At 43.5% G+C, this 17,449-nt stretch overlaps 1 protein-coding gene across 3 annotated transcripts in view; it reads left to right on the forward strand.

Moving 5' to 3' along the window:
- The window catches only part of LRRK1 (leucine rich repeat kinase 1), a 145,463-nt gene that overhangs the window by 18,551 nt on the left and 109,463 nt on the right, over window positions 1-17,449 (forward strand). For all 3 annotated transcript variants that reach the window (XM_069766321.1, XM_069766322.1, XM_069766323.1), the window contains exon 2: window positions 10,654-10,797. In XM_069766321.1, coding sequence (XP_069622422.1) covers window positions 10,731-10,797 — 67 coding nt within the window. In that variant the 5' untranslated portion in view covers window positions 10,654-10,730. The remainder of the gene's footprint in view (window positions 1-10,653; window positions 10,798-17,449) is intronic.

Genomic DNA, 17,449 nt, shown 5'->3' on the forward strand with positions numbered 1-17,449 from the left:
AACTCCTCTCACAAAAGTCGCTACATGCATGTCGCCATACGCAACTCAACACACACAACTTGGCAAATGAAACTCGCCCTAAAACACACACAAGTCTGGTTTTATCCTTCAAAAATAAAAATCTGATTAATGAGCAGACTAACTGCAACAAATGTACCATATAGGAAATACGGCAGCTGTCAGTCACATGACCTGTCTATTATGTGTATATGTGAGCTAATGTATACTGCCAGGGGGAGGGCTTCCTGTTGGCTGGGGATTTATCAGGCTGCCAATTTAGCTTACAAATACTGAGGGAAAAATACTGAGCAAATAACGTGTGAACGAGGTCTAATAACGGAGGAGATGACACACAGATATATGCTATATACAGGGGAGATGACACACAGGTATATACTATGTAGAGGAGGAGATGACATACAGGTACATATATACAGGAGGAGATGACATACAGGTATATACTATATACAGGAGGAGATGACATACAGGTATATTCTACTGTATATATAGAAGATGACATGCAGGTATATACTATATACAGGAGGAGATGACACACAGATATATACTTTATAGAGGGGAGATGACACACAGGTATATACTATATACAGGAGGAGATGACATACAGGTATATACTATATACAGGAGGAGATGACATACAGGTATATTCTACTGTATATATAGAAGATGACATGCAGGTATATACTATATACAGGAGGAGATGACACACAGATATATACTTTATAGAGGGGAGATGACACACAGGTATATACTATATACAGGAGCAGATGACCTACAGGTATATACTATATACAGGAGGAGATGACATACAGGTATATTCTACTGTATATATAGAAGATGACATGCAGGTATATACTATATACAGGAGGAGATGACACACAGATATATACTTTATAGAGGGGAGATGACACACAGGTATATACTATATACAGGAGGAGATGACATACAGGTATATACTATATATAGAAGGAGATGACATTCAGGTATATACTATGTATAGGGGAGATGACACACAGCAGGTATATACTATATACAGGGGAGATGACATACAGGTATATACTATATACAGGAGATGACATACAGATGTCTACTATATATAAGGGAGATGACAAACATGTACATACTGAGGTGATGAGTTGAAAATGAGAGGTGTGAGGTGAAAATGAAAAGGTGTGAGTGCAAAATGAGAGGAGTGAGGAAAAATAGTGGAGTGGTCAGAAAATGACAGATGTGAGGTCGAAATGACAAGTGTTAGGGGGGAATGAGAGGAGTGAGGGAGAAAATGAGAGGTGTGAGGGAGAAAATGAGAGATGTGATTGGGAAAATGAGAGGCGTGATGGGAAAATAAGAGAAGTGAGGTGCTATAACTAACCACAGATATTTACTATGCCCAGGCAACGCCGGGCTCTTCAGCTAGTCTACTATATAAAGCTGAATGTGTGTGTGTGTATGTCCGGGATTGGCATCTGCACCGTCGCAGCTACAGCCACAAAATTTTGCACAGTCACACGTCTGGACCCCGAGAGCGTCATAGGCTATATTGTGAGGCGAAATTTTAACCCCGCGCATTCCAATTCACCAAACAATTTTGCCCCTATCTACATACTGAGCAAATAACGTGTGAACGAGGTCTAATACAGGAGGAGATGACACACAGGTATATACTATATACAGGGGAGATGACACACAGTTATATACTATATAGAGGAGATGACATACAGGTACATATATATACAGGAGGAGATGACATACAGGTATATACTATATACAGGAGGAGATGACACACAGGTATATACTATATACAGGAGCAGATGACCTCCTGTATATAGTATATACCTGTAGGAGATGACATACAGGTATATGCTATATATAGAAGATGACATGCAGGTATATACTATATACAGGAGGAGATGACACAGAGATATATACTATATACAGGGGAGATGACACACAGGTATATACTATATATAGGAGATGACATTCAGGTATATATTATATATAGGGGAGATGACACACAGCAGGTATATACTATATACAGGGGAGATGACATACAGGTATATACTATATACAGGAGATGACATACAGATATATACTATATATAAGGGAGATGACAAACATGTATATAAGGTGAAAATGAGAGGTGTGAGGTGAAAATGAAAAGGTGTGAGTGCAAAATGAGAGGAGTGAGGAAAAATAGTGGAGTGATCAGAAAATGACAGATGTGAGGTTGAAATGACAAGTGTTAGGGGGGAATGAGAGGAGTGAGGGAGAAAATGAGAGGAGTGAGGGAGAAAATGAGGTGTGAGGGGGAAAATGAGAGGCATGATGGGAAAATAAGAGAAGTGAGGTGCTATAACTAACCACAGATATTTACTATGCCCAGGCAACGCCGGGCTCTTCAGCTAGTGTGTATATATATATATATATAATTTCATACAGCGATAGATAGCTTTAAAGCTTGTAATTCAATTGCCGATTTTGGTATCTCCTTCCTAAACCCGACATATGAGACATGGTTTACATACAGTAAACCATCTCATATCCCCATTTTTTTGCATATTCCACTCTACTAATGTTAGTAGTGTGTATGTGCAAAATTTGGGCGCTCTAGCTATTAAATTTAAGGGTTAAATGGCCGAAAAAATTGGCGTGGGCTCCCGCGCAATTTTCTCCGCCAGAGTAGTAAAGCCAGTGACTGAGGGCAGATATTAATAGCCTGGAAAGGGTCCACGGTTTTTGGCCCCCCCCCCGGCTAAAAACATCTGCCCCCAGCCACCCCAGAAAAGGCACATCTGGAAGATGCGCCTATTCTGGCACTTGGCCACTCTCTTCCCATTCCCGTGTAGCGGTGGGATATGGGGTAATGAAGGGTTAATGTCACCTTGCTATTGTAAGGTGACATTAAGCCAAATTAATAATGGAGAGGCGTCAATTCTGACACCTATCCATTATTAATCCAATAGCATGAAATGGTAAAAAAAAACTCACATTATTAAAAATTATTTTAATGAAATAAACACACCGTTTGTTTGAATATTTTATTGTTCTCTCAATCCACCTGAAGACCCTCGCTCTGTAACAAAGGAAACATAATAAACCAACAATATACATACCTTCCGATGATCTGTAACGTCCCACGATGTAAATCCATCTGAAAAGGTTAAAAATTTTTACAGGCAGGAGCTCTGCTATAATGCAGCTGTGCTCCTGCCTGTAAAACCCCGGGGAATGAAGGTAATGTAGGTCAATGACCTGTAGTTACCTTCATTCGCGGTGATGCGCCCTCTGCTGGATGTCCTCATATGAACTCGAGCCTGGGAACTTTCCTGGAAACCCTCTCCAGGCTATTAATATCTGTCCTCAGTCACTGGCTTTACTACTCTGGCGGAAGGAGATAGCAAAAGCCGGCAATTGAATTACCGGCTTTCTGTTATAACGCGCTGAAGTATATAGATAGATAGATAGATAGATAGATAGATATATATATATATATATATATATATATATATATATATATATATATATATATATATATATATATATATATATATATATATATCTCAATGACATACATATATAGACAGTATATATGTTTTTATGATTTTTTGAGAACATGGATCCATTATATGTCCGTATGTCGGTTTTGCAAGCCTGCAAGAAAATCTCGCAGTACGGATGCAATACGGATTACATACGGAGGATGCCATGCCCAAAATACGCTGACACACCCTGCCTACGGAGGACATACGGACCACTATTTTGGGGACTTTTCTGCGTATTACGGCCGTAAATTACGGACCGTATTTTTATACGCTGAGTGTGACGCCGGCCTAAGTCTGTGAGAGCCCGAATTAGGCCAGAACGAGGGTCCCATAGACTGACACTGACATGTGACCGTTACCTCTGACTTCTGGTCAGTTGGGAGCTGCCAGAAGATGGCGGATTGGGATCGGCGCAGCACCAGTAAGATCTGAAGATGGCGGCTGGTAAGTATAATACTGGCGGAAGGGAACATGCATTAGAGATACCACACTATCGGTTAAAGAGTAACCGTTGTTTTAATTTTTATCTTGTAAATCAATAGTACACGTAAAAATAAGCAACCTTGTAATACATCTTATCAGAGATCTGCTTCTTTCTCTGCCAGAATTGATCAGTCATTATCATAATTCTCAATTCTGAGGTAAAATCTGTATTCGGTTAGGACCTTCCCATCACTGAGAGAGGAGATGGCAGCGGCTGATAAGATTCTGTGTAGGATGGGAGCAGCTAGAGACAGAGATGCTGCCTCCTCCATCTTAGGCTACTTTCAGGCAAAATCCAGCAAAGTTTTGAAAAAGCGCATCCGTCGCAAATAGTGACAAACTGATGTGATGGATGAGAGAGAGAGAGATTGTGCATGATTGTATGGAGAATCGGAGACCGGATTCATCATTTCAAATGTCCGTTTCATCCGTTTATTGCTGGAACCATTGCTTGGCGTTTTTCGCCGGACAGAAAAAACGATACCTATGAATGTTTTCTCCGGCTGCCAGAAAACTAATTTTAGAGGCATCCGGCAAAAAACGGATGAAATGTGTAGCCATCAGGCGCAATCCGGCGCTAATACAACTCTATGAAAAAAAAAAAACAGATCGGGGGAAAAAAAAAAAGCAAATCCATTTTTTTCAAAACTTGCCGGATTGTGCCTGATGGCAAAAACCTGATGTGTGAAAGTAGCCTTACACAGCATCTTATCAGTAGCCGCCACCATATCCTATCTCAGTGAAGGGAGAGTCTGAAAGTAATGGGTCTGAGCTGCAGTCAGTCAGTGCCGGAGACGCGGTTACAGCCGCCATAGTCTATACACAGAGCGGTGACTGAAACTGGAACTCTGTTGGCACCAGGCATTTTCACAATGCTAATAAAGGAAACCTGTCTGGTCCCCCGTGCCCCCAGAACCGCCAACAGTTGGGTCTGCAGATCTAATTTCCCTGCAAACAGTCCCTGTGTTATGTTACACACAAACAGATCTTTGACTAGTCGATGGGGAGTTGGTGTCCCCAGACTAGTCGGCCCACTTAGATGTTATCACGCCCCTGTGGGTATGATAACATAACTTACAAGCGCCGGCGTCATCGCTAGCACTATACTTGCCTCATGCATGCACAAGGCTTTTTCACCGCCCATTATTGATCCTCTGAGGACGGGTGTACGTGTCCCGGCTTTATAGAGGCGCACTGCGCGTGATCGGCAGTGCAGGAGACTTGTGATCATGCGCAGTGCATCTCTCTGATGCCACGATGAGTACGCCGGACTTCAGATGATCAATGATGCGAGGGCAAGAAGCCGTGGGCATGTGTGAGGTAAGTATGGCACTTGCGATGATGCCAGCGCTTGTTATGTTATCACACCCACAGGGGCGTGATAACATCTAAGTGGGCTGACTAGTCTGGGGCAACTAACTCCCTATTGACTAGTCAAAGCCCTCACTTACATATCATAAATGGACTTTGGAAATACTCTTTCTAAAGAGCTGTTTATGTGTAATGGTAGCCCTCCCCCAAAAATAAATATAGATGGGGGTCTCATGGGAACACAGACCCTAATTAAACAATTTGCCATGGTGTTTGTGTTTGTACTGCATCAAAAGGTCAGTAAGCTGTGGAGTCACTAGCAGATTTATTCCAGTTGTAACTAGTTGCTTTTGGTGCATTTTTATGGATTTTGATTGGCTGCTTCATAAAAAAAAAGGAAAGATTTTATCTATAAAAGCCCTGTTTTTGGCCAGTTATGCCATTCATCTCTTAAAGGGAACCTGTCACCCCATTTTTTCAGATTGAGATAAAAATACTGTTAAATAGGGCCTGCGCTGTGTGTTACAATAGTGTATGTAGTGTACCCTGATTCCCCACCTATGCTGCGAAATACATTACCAAAGTCGCCGTTTTTGCCTGTCAATCAGGCTGGTCAGGTCAGGTGGGCATGGTGACATCGCTGTTTCTTCCCCAGCTTTCCGTTGGTGGCGTAGTGGTTAGCGCATGTCCAAGTGCCGAATCCACTGTGTGCAGGTGAAGAAAAAGCGCGCGATCTGCGCTATTACCCTTGTCATCGGTGGGGGCGGCCATCTTCCTGAGGCCGCGCGTGCGCAGATGGAGTGCTCTGCTGCACGGGGCTTCAGGAAAATGGCCGCGCAGATGGAGATCGCGGCGGCGATTTTCCTGAAGCCGAGATGCAAACTCGGCTTTGGGAAAATGGTCGCCGCGATCTCCATCTGCGCACGCGCGGCATCCCGCGGCCATTTTCCTGAAGCCCCGTGCAGCAGAGCACTCCATCTGCGCACGCGCGGCCTCAGGAAGATGGCCGCCCCCACCGATGACAAGGGTAATAGCGCAGATCGCGCGCTTTTTCTTCACCTGCACGCAGTGGATTTGGCACTTGGACATGCGCTAACCACTACGCCACCAACGGAAAGCTGGGGAAGAAACAGCGATGTCACCACGCCCACCTGACCTGACCAGCCTGATTGACAGGCAAAAACGGCGACTTTGGTAATGTATTTCGCAGCATAGGTGGGGAATCAGGGTACACTACATACACTATAGTAACACACAGCGCAGCCCCTATTTAACAGTATTTTTATCTCAATCTGAAAAAATGGGGTGACAGGTTCCCTTTAAGAAGAAAGGATCCCACCCTCCCTTCCCCAATATTTATTGTTCCCTATTGTCATGTTTTATTTGAGGGGAAAATTACCCAGGTCTCTGGGTGGATTGGATTATTTGAAGTTTACTTTATTGCTATGTTAGCTATTAATTTATTATTTATAAAGACTATTTGGTTACCCTAAATAAACACCACGGCCATTATTCTTCCACAATATTGTGTGATGTGTTTTTATTTAATGTATTCTTTGGGTTTTGTGTTACCATGTAGAACAGGAACTGTTAGCAGGGGAATTATATACACAGACCCAACTGCTGATGGTTCTGGGGGCACAAGGAGCCTGACAGGTTCCTTTGACCTGTAGATTAACCCCATACCTGCAGGTTAAAAGCATTTTTCAGATGACAGGTTATGTCATTACTAGTGCTGAGCGAGTGTACTCGTTGCTTGGGTTTTCCCGAGCATGCTTGGGTGTCCTCCCGAGTATTTTTTAGTGCTCGGAGATTTAGTTTTCATCGCCTCAGCTGAATGATTTACAGCTTTTGGCCAGCATAAGTACATGTGGGGGTTGCCTGGTTGCTAGGGAATCCCCACATGTAATCAAGCTGGCTAGTAGCTGTAAATCATTCAGCTGCGGCGATGAAAACTAAATCTCCAAGCACTAAAAAATACTCGGAGGTAACCCGAGCATGCTCGGGAAATCTCGAGTAACGAGTATATTCGCTCATCACTAGTCATTACTGAAATATTGCTGTCCAACGACCCTTGTGAGTATATTGCTTAAGGGGGTTATTGGGGTATATAACATTGATGGCCTAGCCTTTAATTAAAGGGACACTGTCACCTGAATTTGGAGGGAACAATCTTCAGCCATGAAGGCGGGGTTTTGGGGTTTTTGATTTACCCTTTCCTTACCCGCTGGCTACAATATTGGATTGAAGTTCATTCTCTGTCCTCCGTAGTACATGCCTGCACAAGGCAATCTTGCCTTGCGCAGGCGTGTACTATGGAGGACAGAGAATGAACTTCAATCCAATATTGCAGCCAGCATGCAGCCAGCGGGTAAGGAAAGGGTGAATCAAACACCCAAAAACCCCGCCTCCATGGCTGAAGATTGTTCCCTCCAAATTCAGGTGACAGTGTCCCTTTAAAGTCATGAATACCAGATCAGTGGGGGTCCTACTCCTGGCAACCCCACCCATCGGCTGTTACTAGCTCTTCCAGTGTCCAGATGTGAATGTTGAGCGGTGCTGCCCTGCGCTGCTTCATTCAGTGTGTAGCTGTCGCTGCCAGGTACACAAGATTCATTTCGATAGCAGCTGATCTGCAGAACCCCGCAGTGGCTGCCATTCCCCGTGAAATAGATCCTTTGTATTTGTGCTAGATGTCTACCATGAGTTTCATACATTGTAAAGCAAAGTGTAAAATTCTGACGGATCTAGATAGACAGGTCAACCTTCTTAGTGGCTCAGCAATAACATTAGAAAAATAACGTGTAAAGTTACTATTCTAAGGGTGCTTCACTAAACGGCCCCGTTGCCTCATTGTGGAATCTGAAACCAAGGTATGAGGAAGCATGGCTGCTTTCTGGGTGTGCGGTGAGGCGCCATGTGTGCTCTTCTGTCACAACTAACAATACTAAAGGAAAGCACAGCGTACACCCTCAGCAGCGTACACCCTCAGCAGCCCACAGTCTAATATGTCGAGACAGCTACTTGTGTATGTTGGCGTGGGGAAAAGAATTGGCCTCAGCTTGGGTGCGGCAGATATAAGCAGTACTGAGGGAGTCGGATTCCTCTGAGCTGTGCATTTGCTTGTATGAGGGAGTAAGTAAAGGTGGCCATATATCTGGCCAAGTTCAGACGAGCATATAAAAAAAAAAAACTTTTTGGGTCCCAAAAAAGGGGTTCATCTGTGAGTGTTACATATGTCCGAAAATAGCCATTTGTAGTCTGTATTTTTGTTTTTGACATCTTATTGATATCCGTTTTCTCAGTGTTCTTTTCGGAATGGATCCATAAAAAAACAAATGCCACATGTCCTCCATATCTTTTGTTCTTTTTTTTTTTTTTTTTGCACACTACATTTATCCCACACAAACCTCACGTCTGTATGGAAAGTTGTTCATCTGAGTTTTGCCCTTGACTTGCATTGGTCTGTGTGATGTTCTGACTCGCACAGAGCTAAAGCATGTGTGTGTGAACTCGCCTGTAGGTGAACATCAACTGGTAATTGCTGCGATTAGCTGACCGTTTAATGGGTTTGAGGGTGTCCTAACTGCAGCACATGTTGGGTGAGGGATTGGACATGTTAGTATTCAACATGCCTGATCATTTGTTCTGGCTTATCCCCTTCTTCAATGAGTGTGTATGCATTTGACAAGTAATGGGGTACATGGACACTCAAAACTGAGTAATTGTACACATACACTTCAGACATCAAAATGCAGAAGAAGAGAGAGGAACGCACTCACCGATCGTGTAAAATCCAATCCTTTATTCAAGCATGGACAGTCTTAGCAGGGAGGGGAGTGGAGGATGACGGACGACGGCCGTTTCGCGCTGACGAGCGCTTCTACGGACCCGTAGAAGCGCTCGTCAGCGCGAAACGGCCGCCGTCCGTCATCCTCCACTCCCCTCCCTGCTAAGACTGTCCATGCTTGAATAAAGGATTGGATTTTACCTGATCGGTGAGTGCGTTCCTCTCTCTTTTTCTGCATTTGGATATTTATCGTCTTGTTTTCTTTGGACACTGCACCACCGAGTTTGTCGGAAGGGACCTTCTGTATTTTCTGGTTATCTGACATGGCGATCTAAGTTGTTGCAGCTGTGCGGAGGTCCTTTTTTCTTTTTCTTGGATATACACTTCAGGCAGCTGGCGTTTAGGCATAGGCGATCGCCCGAACCACACACATATGCATGGTTATATTCAGGATGTGCGCCATGTTTTCAATGGGAAGAGAGAAGTAAGCTGCTATGAGACCTTCTGGGGGGACTTATCTTTTATGAAAAAAAAGGATTGGACATTGCAATCGAATGGGGCCAAACCTTTTTCTTTCCCGATGCCCAATACACATTAGATGGTCATCCATCGCACTGAAAAAGACAGTTTTGGTAGATTTTAATCTAACACACATGGGCGTCCTAAGTATTTATTACCAGACGATTAGCAGTGCAGTGGGCGTCCATTACAGAATGGTTTGTCGCCTGCAGCATTATATCCGATGGCTCAGCGGTAATCATTTCAGGACTTTCACTGGGGTTCTCATGATTGAGGACGGTTCCACCGCTATCCAGCACTTTCCTGTATAGGACCGTGCAGGGAAGGGGTCAAACCCTTTTTGTGTCAAAGACTCAGTCTATCATACAGCCTTTTATGGAAGGTGATGTTCACTTTTTTTGGGGGGGGGGGGGGTTGACAATAAAGGGGTTTTCCTTTTCTGCTCACTTCCACTTGAACAGGTGAGCTGGGTCAGTGACGTCCTATCGGCCGGCAAGCGTACCGGTCCCATTTTATCAGAATAGGACATTTCTTGCTGTACCGCTGCGGAAGTGAACGGAGACGGGTTGCCCCTTTTAATGATTTTGTGATAAATATGAATTGGCTGAGTTTGCTTATTAAATAGGGTAAATGTAGGTGATAGAGCACTTAACCTTGAACGTGACCAGCTTTTCTCTGCTCCCAACCAGCTAGAACTACGGTCATGAATAATTGATTGGCGTGCTCCTGGAAGCTGCAATCTATAGCCATTAAGCACGTTCCTTGCTAATAATTAGATCTGTTCCTCCCTGTGAAGTAGACATGTCTCGTCATATTTGCTCCATGATGCATTACTCTTACATTTGTCTTACTTTTTGCCATCTTTGCATGTTTTTTTTGATCCTTTGAGACTTTTTAGCTCTTGTTTGTGACTGCGGTAACTAGAAGGACAAGTGCCACTTTTATAAATTTGGGCATATTATTAACAGAAATTCTCTTCTTTTCTGACAGATGGACATTTTTAGCAAGAAAGTTTCTGAGTGGTTTGATATTGAAGCCTTCCAGCGCCTACAAGCTGGTGACTGAAGATGTACTGGTGTGTGGGTGCGGAGGCATGTGCTGTAAGCCGAGGTGGAAGCATGGATTCTCACAATGGTAACTGCACTCTCCTTTTTCTTTTTATTTTAAATGCTTTACCCATTTTTAGGTGAAACTTGAGACCGACAAACAGTAAAAAGAGATGACGAATGACAGAGCAGCTTTTTTAGAGTACTTTGTAATCAAAAACATATCAAGAACCACAACAAAACTGAATGTGATTTTTCCCTTATGTTACACGTGATGCATGTACAGTACAGACCAAAAGTTTTGGACACACCTTCTCATATAAAGGTTTTTATGTATTTCCATGACTATGAAAATTGTACATTCACACTGAAGGCATCAAAACTATGAATTAACACATGTGGAATTATATACTTAACAAAAAAGTGTGAAACAACTGAAAATATGTCTTATATTCTAGGTTCTTCAAAGTAGCCACCTTTTGCTCTTGGCATTCTCTTGATGAGCTCAAGAGGTAGTCACCGGGAATGGTCTTCCAACAATCTTGAAGGAGTTCCCAGAGATGCTTAGCACTTGTTGGCCCTTTTGCCTTCACTCTGCGGACCAGCTCACCCCAAACCATCTCGATTGGGCTCAGGTCTGGTGACTGTGGAGGCCAGGTCATCTGGCGTAGCACCCCATCACTCTCCTTCTTTGTCAAATAGCCCTTACACAGCCTGGAGGTGTGTTTGGGGTCATTGTCCTGGTGAAAAATAAATGATGGTTCAACTAAACGCAAACTGGATGGAATAGCATGCCGCTGCAAGATGCTGTGGTAGCCATGCTGGTTCAGTATGCCTTCAATTTTGAATAAATCCCCAACAGTGTCACCAGCAAAGCACCCCCACACCATCACACCACCTCCTCCATGCTTCACGGTGGGAACCAGGCATGTAGAGTCCATCTGTTCACCTTTTCTGCCTCGCACAAAGACACAGTGGTTGGAACCAAAGATCTCAAATTTGGACTCATCAGACCAAAGCACAGATTTCCACTGGTCTAATGTCCATTCCTTGTGTTCTTTAGCCCAAACAAGTCTATTCTGCTTGTTGCCTGTCCTTAGCAGTGGTTTCTTAGCAGCTATTTTACCATGAAGGCCTGCTGCACAAAGTCTCCTCTTAACAGTTGTTGTAGAGATTTGTCTGCTGCTAGAATTCTGTGTGGCATTGACCTGGTCTCTAATCTGAGCTGCTGTTAACCTGCGATTTCTGAGGCTGGTGACTCAGATAAACTTATTCTCAGAAGCAGAGGTGACTCTTTGTCTTCCTTTCCTGGGGCGGTCCTCATGTGAGCCAGTTTCTTTGTAGTGCTTGATGGTTTTTGCCACTGCACTTGGGGACACTTTCAAAGTTTGCCCAATTTTTCGGACTGACTGACCTTCATTTCTTAAAGTAATGATGGCCACTCGTTTTTCTTTACTTAGCTGCTTTTTTCTTGCCATAATACAAATTCAAACAATCTATTCAGTAGGACTATCAGCTGTGTATCCACCAGACTTCTGCACAACACAACTGATGGTCCCAACCCCATTTATAAGGCAAGAAATCCCACTTACTAAACCTGACAGGGCACGCCTGTGAAGTGAAAACCATTGAAGCTCATCAAGAGAATGCCAAGAGTGTGCAAAGCAGTCATCAAAGCAAAAGGTAGCTACTTTGAAGAACCTAGAATATAAGACAGAATTTCAGTTGTTTCACACTTTTTTTGTTAAGTACCATATATACTGGAGTATAAGCTGAGATTTTCAGCCCACAAAAATGGGCTGAAAGTGCCCCTCTCGGCTTATACGCGAGTTATGGAAGGCGGGGGGGTCGGCGGGTGAGGGGGAGCGACGACTGTCACATACTCACCTGCTCCTGACGCAGTCTCCGGCGCCGGCAGCTTCCTCCCCTGTTCAGCGGTCACCTGGTACCGCTCATTAAAGTAATGAATATGGACTCCACTCCCATAGGGGTGGAGCCGCATATTCATTCCTGTAATGAGCGGTACCAGTGACCACTGAACAGAGGAAGAAGCTGCCGCGCCCAGAGACCATCTGTCCGGGAGAAGCTGCCAGGGACAGTGCCTGGAGCAGGTGAGTACTTCATATTCACCTTTCTTCGTTCCACCGCCACCCCGTCTTCTGCGTTCTCTGCAGTGACTGTTCAGGTCAGAGGGCGCGATGACGTCTTAGTGTGTGCGCCGCCCTCTGCCTGAACAGTCACTGCGGAGAGACGGGACGCTGAGGAGCAGTGGGCAGCGATGAGAGGTGAGTATGTAATTTTTTAATTTTTTTTATTGCAGCAGCATTATATGTGGCACAATGTTATATGGAGCATCTTATTGGGCCATAATGAACTGCATGGAGCATTATATGTGGCACATTGTTATGTGGAACATCTATGGGGCCATAATGAGCTGCATGGAGCATTACATGTGGCACATTGTTATATGGAGCATCTTATGGGGCCATAATCAGCATTTGTGCAGCATTATATGGGGCATATTTTATTATGGAGCATCTTATGGGGCCCATCATAAATTTTATGGAGCATTATATGGGGCATATTTTGTATGGAGCTTCTTATGGGGCCCATCATGAACTGTATGGAGCATTATATGGGGCTCCTGATTCAATATGGATATTCAAAAACACTTAACCTACTGATGTCTCAATTAATTTTACTTTTATTGGTATCTATTTATATTTTTGACATTTACCGGTAGCTGCTGCATTTTCCAACCTAGGCTTATACTCGAGTCAATAAGTTTTCCCAGTTTTTTGTTGCAAAATTAGGGAGGTCGGCTTATACTCTGGTTGGCTTATACTCGAGTATATACGGTATATAATTCCACATGTGTTAATTCATAGTTTTGATGCCTTCAGTGTGAATGTACAATTTTCATAGTCATGAAAATACAGAAAAATCTTTAAATGAGAAGGTGTGTCCAAACTTTGGGCCGGACTGTAAAATAAATGTTTCACCTGTAGAATCTGCATACTGGAGTCACAACAAAGTGCTGTAAAACAATAAAGTCTCATGTTCATGAACACTTAGACTGTGGTCATATTGTGTTTGGCTACATGTCCGTTGCTTTGTTGGGGCTTTAAAGCCTTGAAAAACGCGATTTGGTTGAGACTGCCATTGTGGCTGTTGACTTTAATGAGTCACTTTGTGTTCTGTTCTCTGTTTCGTCAGTCTCTGCCTTCTTGAAACTGGCACAAAAGTGCAGTTGATCTTGCATGTGTGCCCCTCAGACATTGCCGAAAGTATGCCAGTCAAGCGTGCAAAGTGGCTCCATCTGCTTCATTAAAGTCATTGGCCCAATTGGGGTTTCCACCTGAATCCTGTTTTTCAGCGCTGTAGATGGAAGCCCCGACGGAGCCACTGACGTGTGGCCCGAACACAATATGATCATATCTTGAACTGTACAAAATGCAGTTTCACTTGCACAATATCCTCCGTGTTTGCACATCTCCTAAGGCTATGTTCACAAGTTACGTTTTTTCTTGATTTTTTTTAATACAAATTTTAAGCTGCATTTTCTACAGTACCACCAAAGCCTATTAGATTTCAGAAATCTCACGCACACTCATTGTGTTTTTTTTTCTTTTTCCTGGCTGAATTGGAAAGCTGCTGTGTTTCTGAAAACTGCAACATGTCACTTCTTTCAGCGTCTTTTTAAGTGTTTTTGCAGTGCTTTTTCACCCAATGAGTAAGTGCAAAAACTCAGCAAAACCTCATTTTTGTAAGCAGCTTCTTTACTGCCAAGAGAGCAGGCTTTGCCTGCAGGAAAAAAAAACGCAACATGTGAACATAGCCTTATGGTGCAATGGAAGCTCGGCTATGGATTGATAGACCAGGCCGGATCACAATACTGGGAAATACTGATGTGTGTGATGTGGAAAAATCACCTATCAACTGCTCAGTCCTGAGTGTTTCGGCACAGGATCTGTGCGTCATGAGCTTCATGAAACTCTTTTCTGCTTGTGCAGTTGAACACAAGGTGCAAAGTATAAAACACATAAAGTGCAAGGTGCCAGGACAAGCAAAACAATGTGGTACACATGAAAAAATGTTGGTCTGAGTAAGCAATACCTGGCAGACCCTGAATCCTCTCTCAAATACACATGCAGGTTTGATTGCGTGGTCAGCCATGTTGGCAATATCTGATACTCAGTGCGCAAACTTGTTAAACTGATGCAATGATTTAGGTCGGACATAAGAAAAGCCACATCTTGTGCTAGTCCTACTTAACTTGCTGTATTGATTTCAGTCCTTTTGTTTGCGCATATTGTGGGTTAAACCCAGGATTCCCCAGTATTTCCCTTCCTACCTCCGATGAATACAGCAGGTGGACATCTGTATATTCGCATTGAAGACATTGTTATTGGAGGATACCATCAATTGTAATTTTCATATATTTGAGAAAGGACTCCGGGTCTCTCAGGTCTTATTTATTCAGACCAGCATTTTTTCGTGTGTACCATATTGTTTTGTTTTGTTCTGTTTGTCCTGCCACCTTGAACTTTATGTATTTTATATTTTGCTTCATTAAAAGTTATATTTTATTCTAAAACGCTACTTACTGGAGAGATTTAGTTGGATATAGCAATCTTCTGTGTCTTACATAAGGTGTAAATGCCTCATACACATCGGGGAAAAGTCAGCCAACCAACTGATCATGAGTGCATATGGGGCCTTCTGACTTTAACTTGACAGATCATGTTAGGCCACGTTCCCACGATCAGGAAGGAGCAGCTATTTGAACACAGCATATTTTTGCTGTGTCCAAAATGCTGCGATCTGTTGAACGCAGGTAAATCTATGTGTGGTCACTGAACCGTTCGGATTTATTGCATCCAATACATTCTATTGATTAAATTTCTGTTGCAGAAACTGGCGTCTCTGCAATAGAAATTCCCATACTGCAGTCCTGAAAGACGCGCCGCATGTCCGTATCCGCAGGTGATCCGCAGGCACACATGGACGCATAGTGGATATGGGATTTCTAGAAATCCCATCTGCTTTGCTGTAACATCTGCCCGCTGCGGGTTTGACGCTGCATAAATACGTTTCGTCAGAACCACAGTAATTCCTGATTATGGGCACGTACACATAGAGGGGTAAAAAAAGATCAGACATTAGGAATTTCATTGTCTGGTGTCTGGCAGTTACTTGGTCCCTTGTGAGATGTAGCTATGGGCGCTCTTCTGATTTGTGAAATTGATTTTCTTTTTTTATAAATGTATTTTACTCATGTTTATAAAGGCATTGTATTCAGTCGTGTGTGTGTGTGTGTATTTGTATATATGTGTATATGAATGTGGGGGACTTGATGCTGTAAGGCATCATTACCATAATCCTCTGGGACAGAAAAATATGTCAAGTTTTGTTTTCTGAACAAACAGACCAACCTTGTAAAACAATACGAGGAATATTTATTCTACAGGTTTAAATTCCAGGATATTGTTACTTGAGCATATTTACCCTGAGGAACATATTCTGTGGTGCTGCCTGCCATTTAAGCCTCCTTCACTCGTCCTGGTGATTCCTGTACAGGAAAAACCAGTACTGGTGAGATCCATGATCCGTGTACATATGTGATGTCTGTGTGCTGTCCATGGTCTGTATGTCCGTATTTCACATCTGGGTATCTGTATGTCTGTGTGATGTGTACCGGCGCCTGGGAAGAAGAGGTACAGTTCACGCTGATCCCAGGAATTGCCTTCTGAAAGCAGCTCTCATTGTCTCCTGCTCACGGTGAGATCAGTGCGACCAGGAGACAATGATGGGAGTTATATTTAGCACCCACTCTGTCGCTCCTGTGTTGAATAAAGAATTAAAGGGAACCTGTCACCTCCAAAATCGACAATGAGCTAAGCCCACCAGCATCAGGGGCTTATCTACAGCATTCTGCAACCGGAGCCTGCGCCGGAGCCGCAGCGTGAAGACGAGAAGAGGACACCATCGTAAGAAGATGGGTGGCCCCAGACCGGACCGAGACGCCCACCGCAGCGGGACCGCCCCTGGGTGAGTATAATCTAACCTCTTATTCTTATCTTTCAGGATACATCGGGAGCTTATCTGTAGCACTCCAGAATGCTTTAGATAAGCCCCTAATGCTGTGGGCTTAGCTCTTCGTCGATTTTGGGGGTGACCGGTTCCCTTTAAATAAAAAAAAAAAATAAAATTGCTTGGGCTCCCGCACAATTTTCATATCCAGCAGAGGGAATGCCCAGGACTTGGGGCTGATGTTAATAATTTTAGACAAGGGACAATACCCTATAAGATACCCAGGATATTAACAACAACTCGCTGCTGTTTGCTTAGCCTTTCCTGTTGAATTTTGGGGGGACCAAGAAAAAAATGACATTGAATTTACAGGAGAACCCTAACTAGCAAAGACTAAACTGACAGCTGTGGGTTGATATTAATAGCCTGGGAAGGGGTCAGAGATATTGCCCCCCCAGACTACCAACATCAGTGCTTAGCTGCCCCAGAAAGGGAGCATCCATAAGATGCTCCAAATCTGGCGATCAGCCTTGCTCTTCCCACTTATCCTATGGCAGGGCAAATGGGGTGATAGGGTTGGGGAGTTGATGTCACCTTTGTACTGTCTGGTGACACAAGCCCAGGGGTTAGTAATGGAGAGGCGTCTATAAGGCCCCTATCCATTACTAACCCCATAGTCATATTGTAAAAAAGACACATCCAGAATA

This window comes from Ranitomeya imitator, chromosome 4 (assembly GCF_032444005.1).
Source record: "Ranitomeya imitator isolate aRanImi1 chromosome 4, aRanImi1.pri, whole genome shotgun sequence".
Lineage (NCBI taxonomy): Eukaryota > Metazoa > Chordata > Amphibia > Anura > Dendrobatidae > Ranitomeya > Ranitomeya imitator.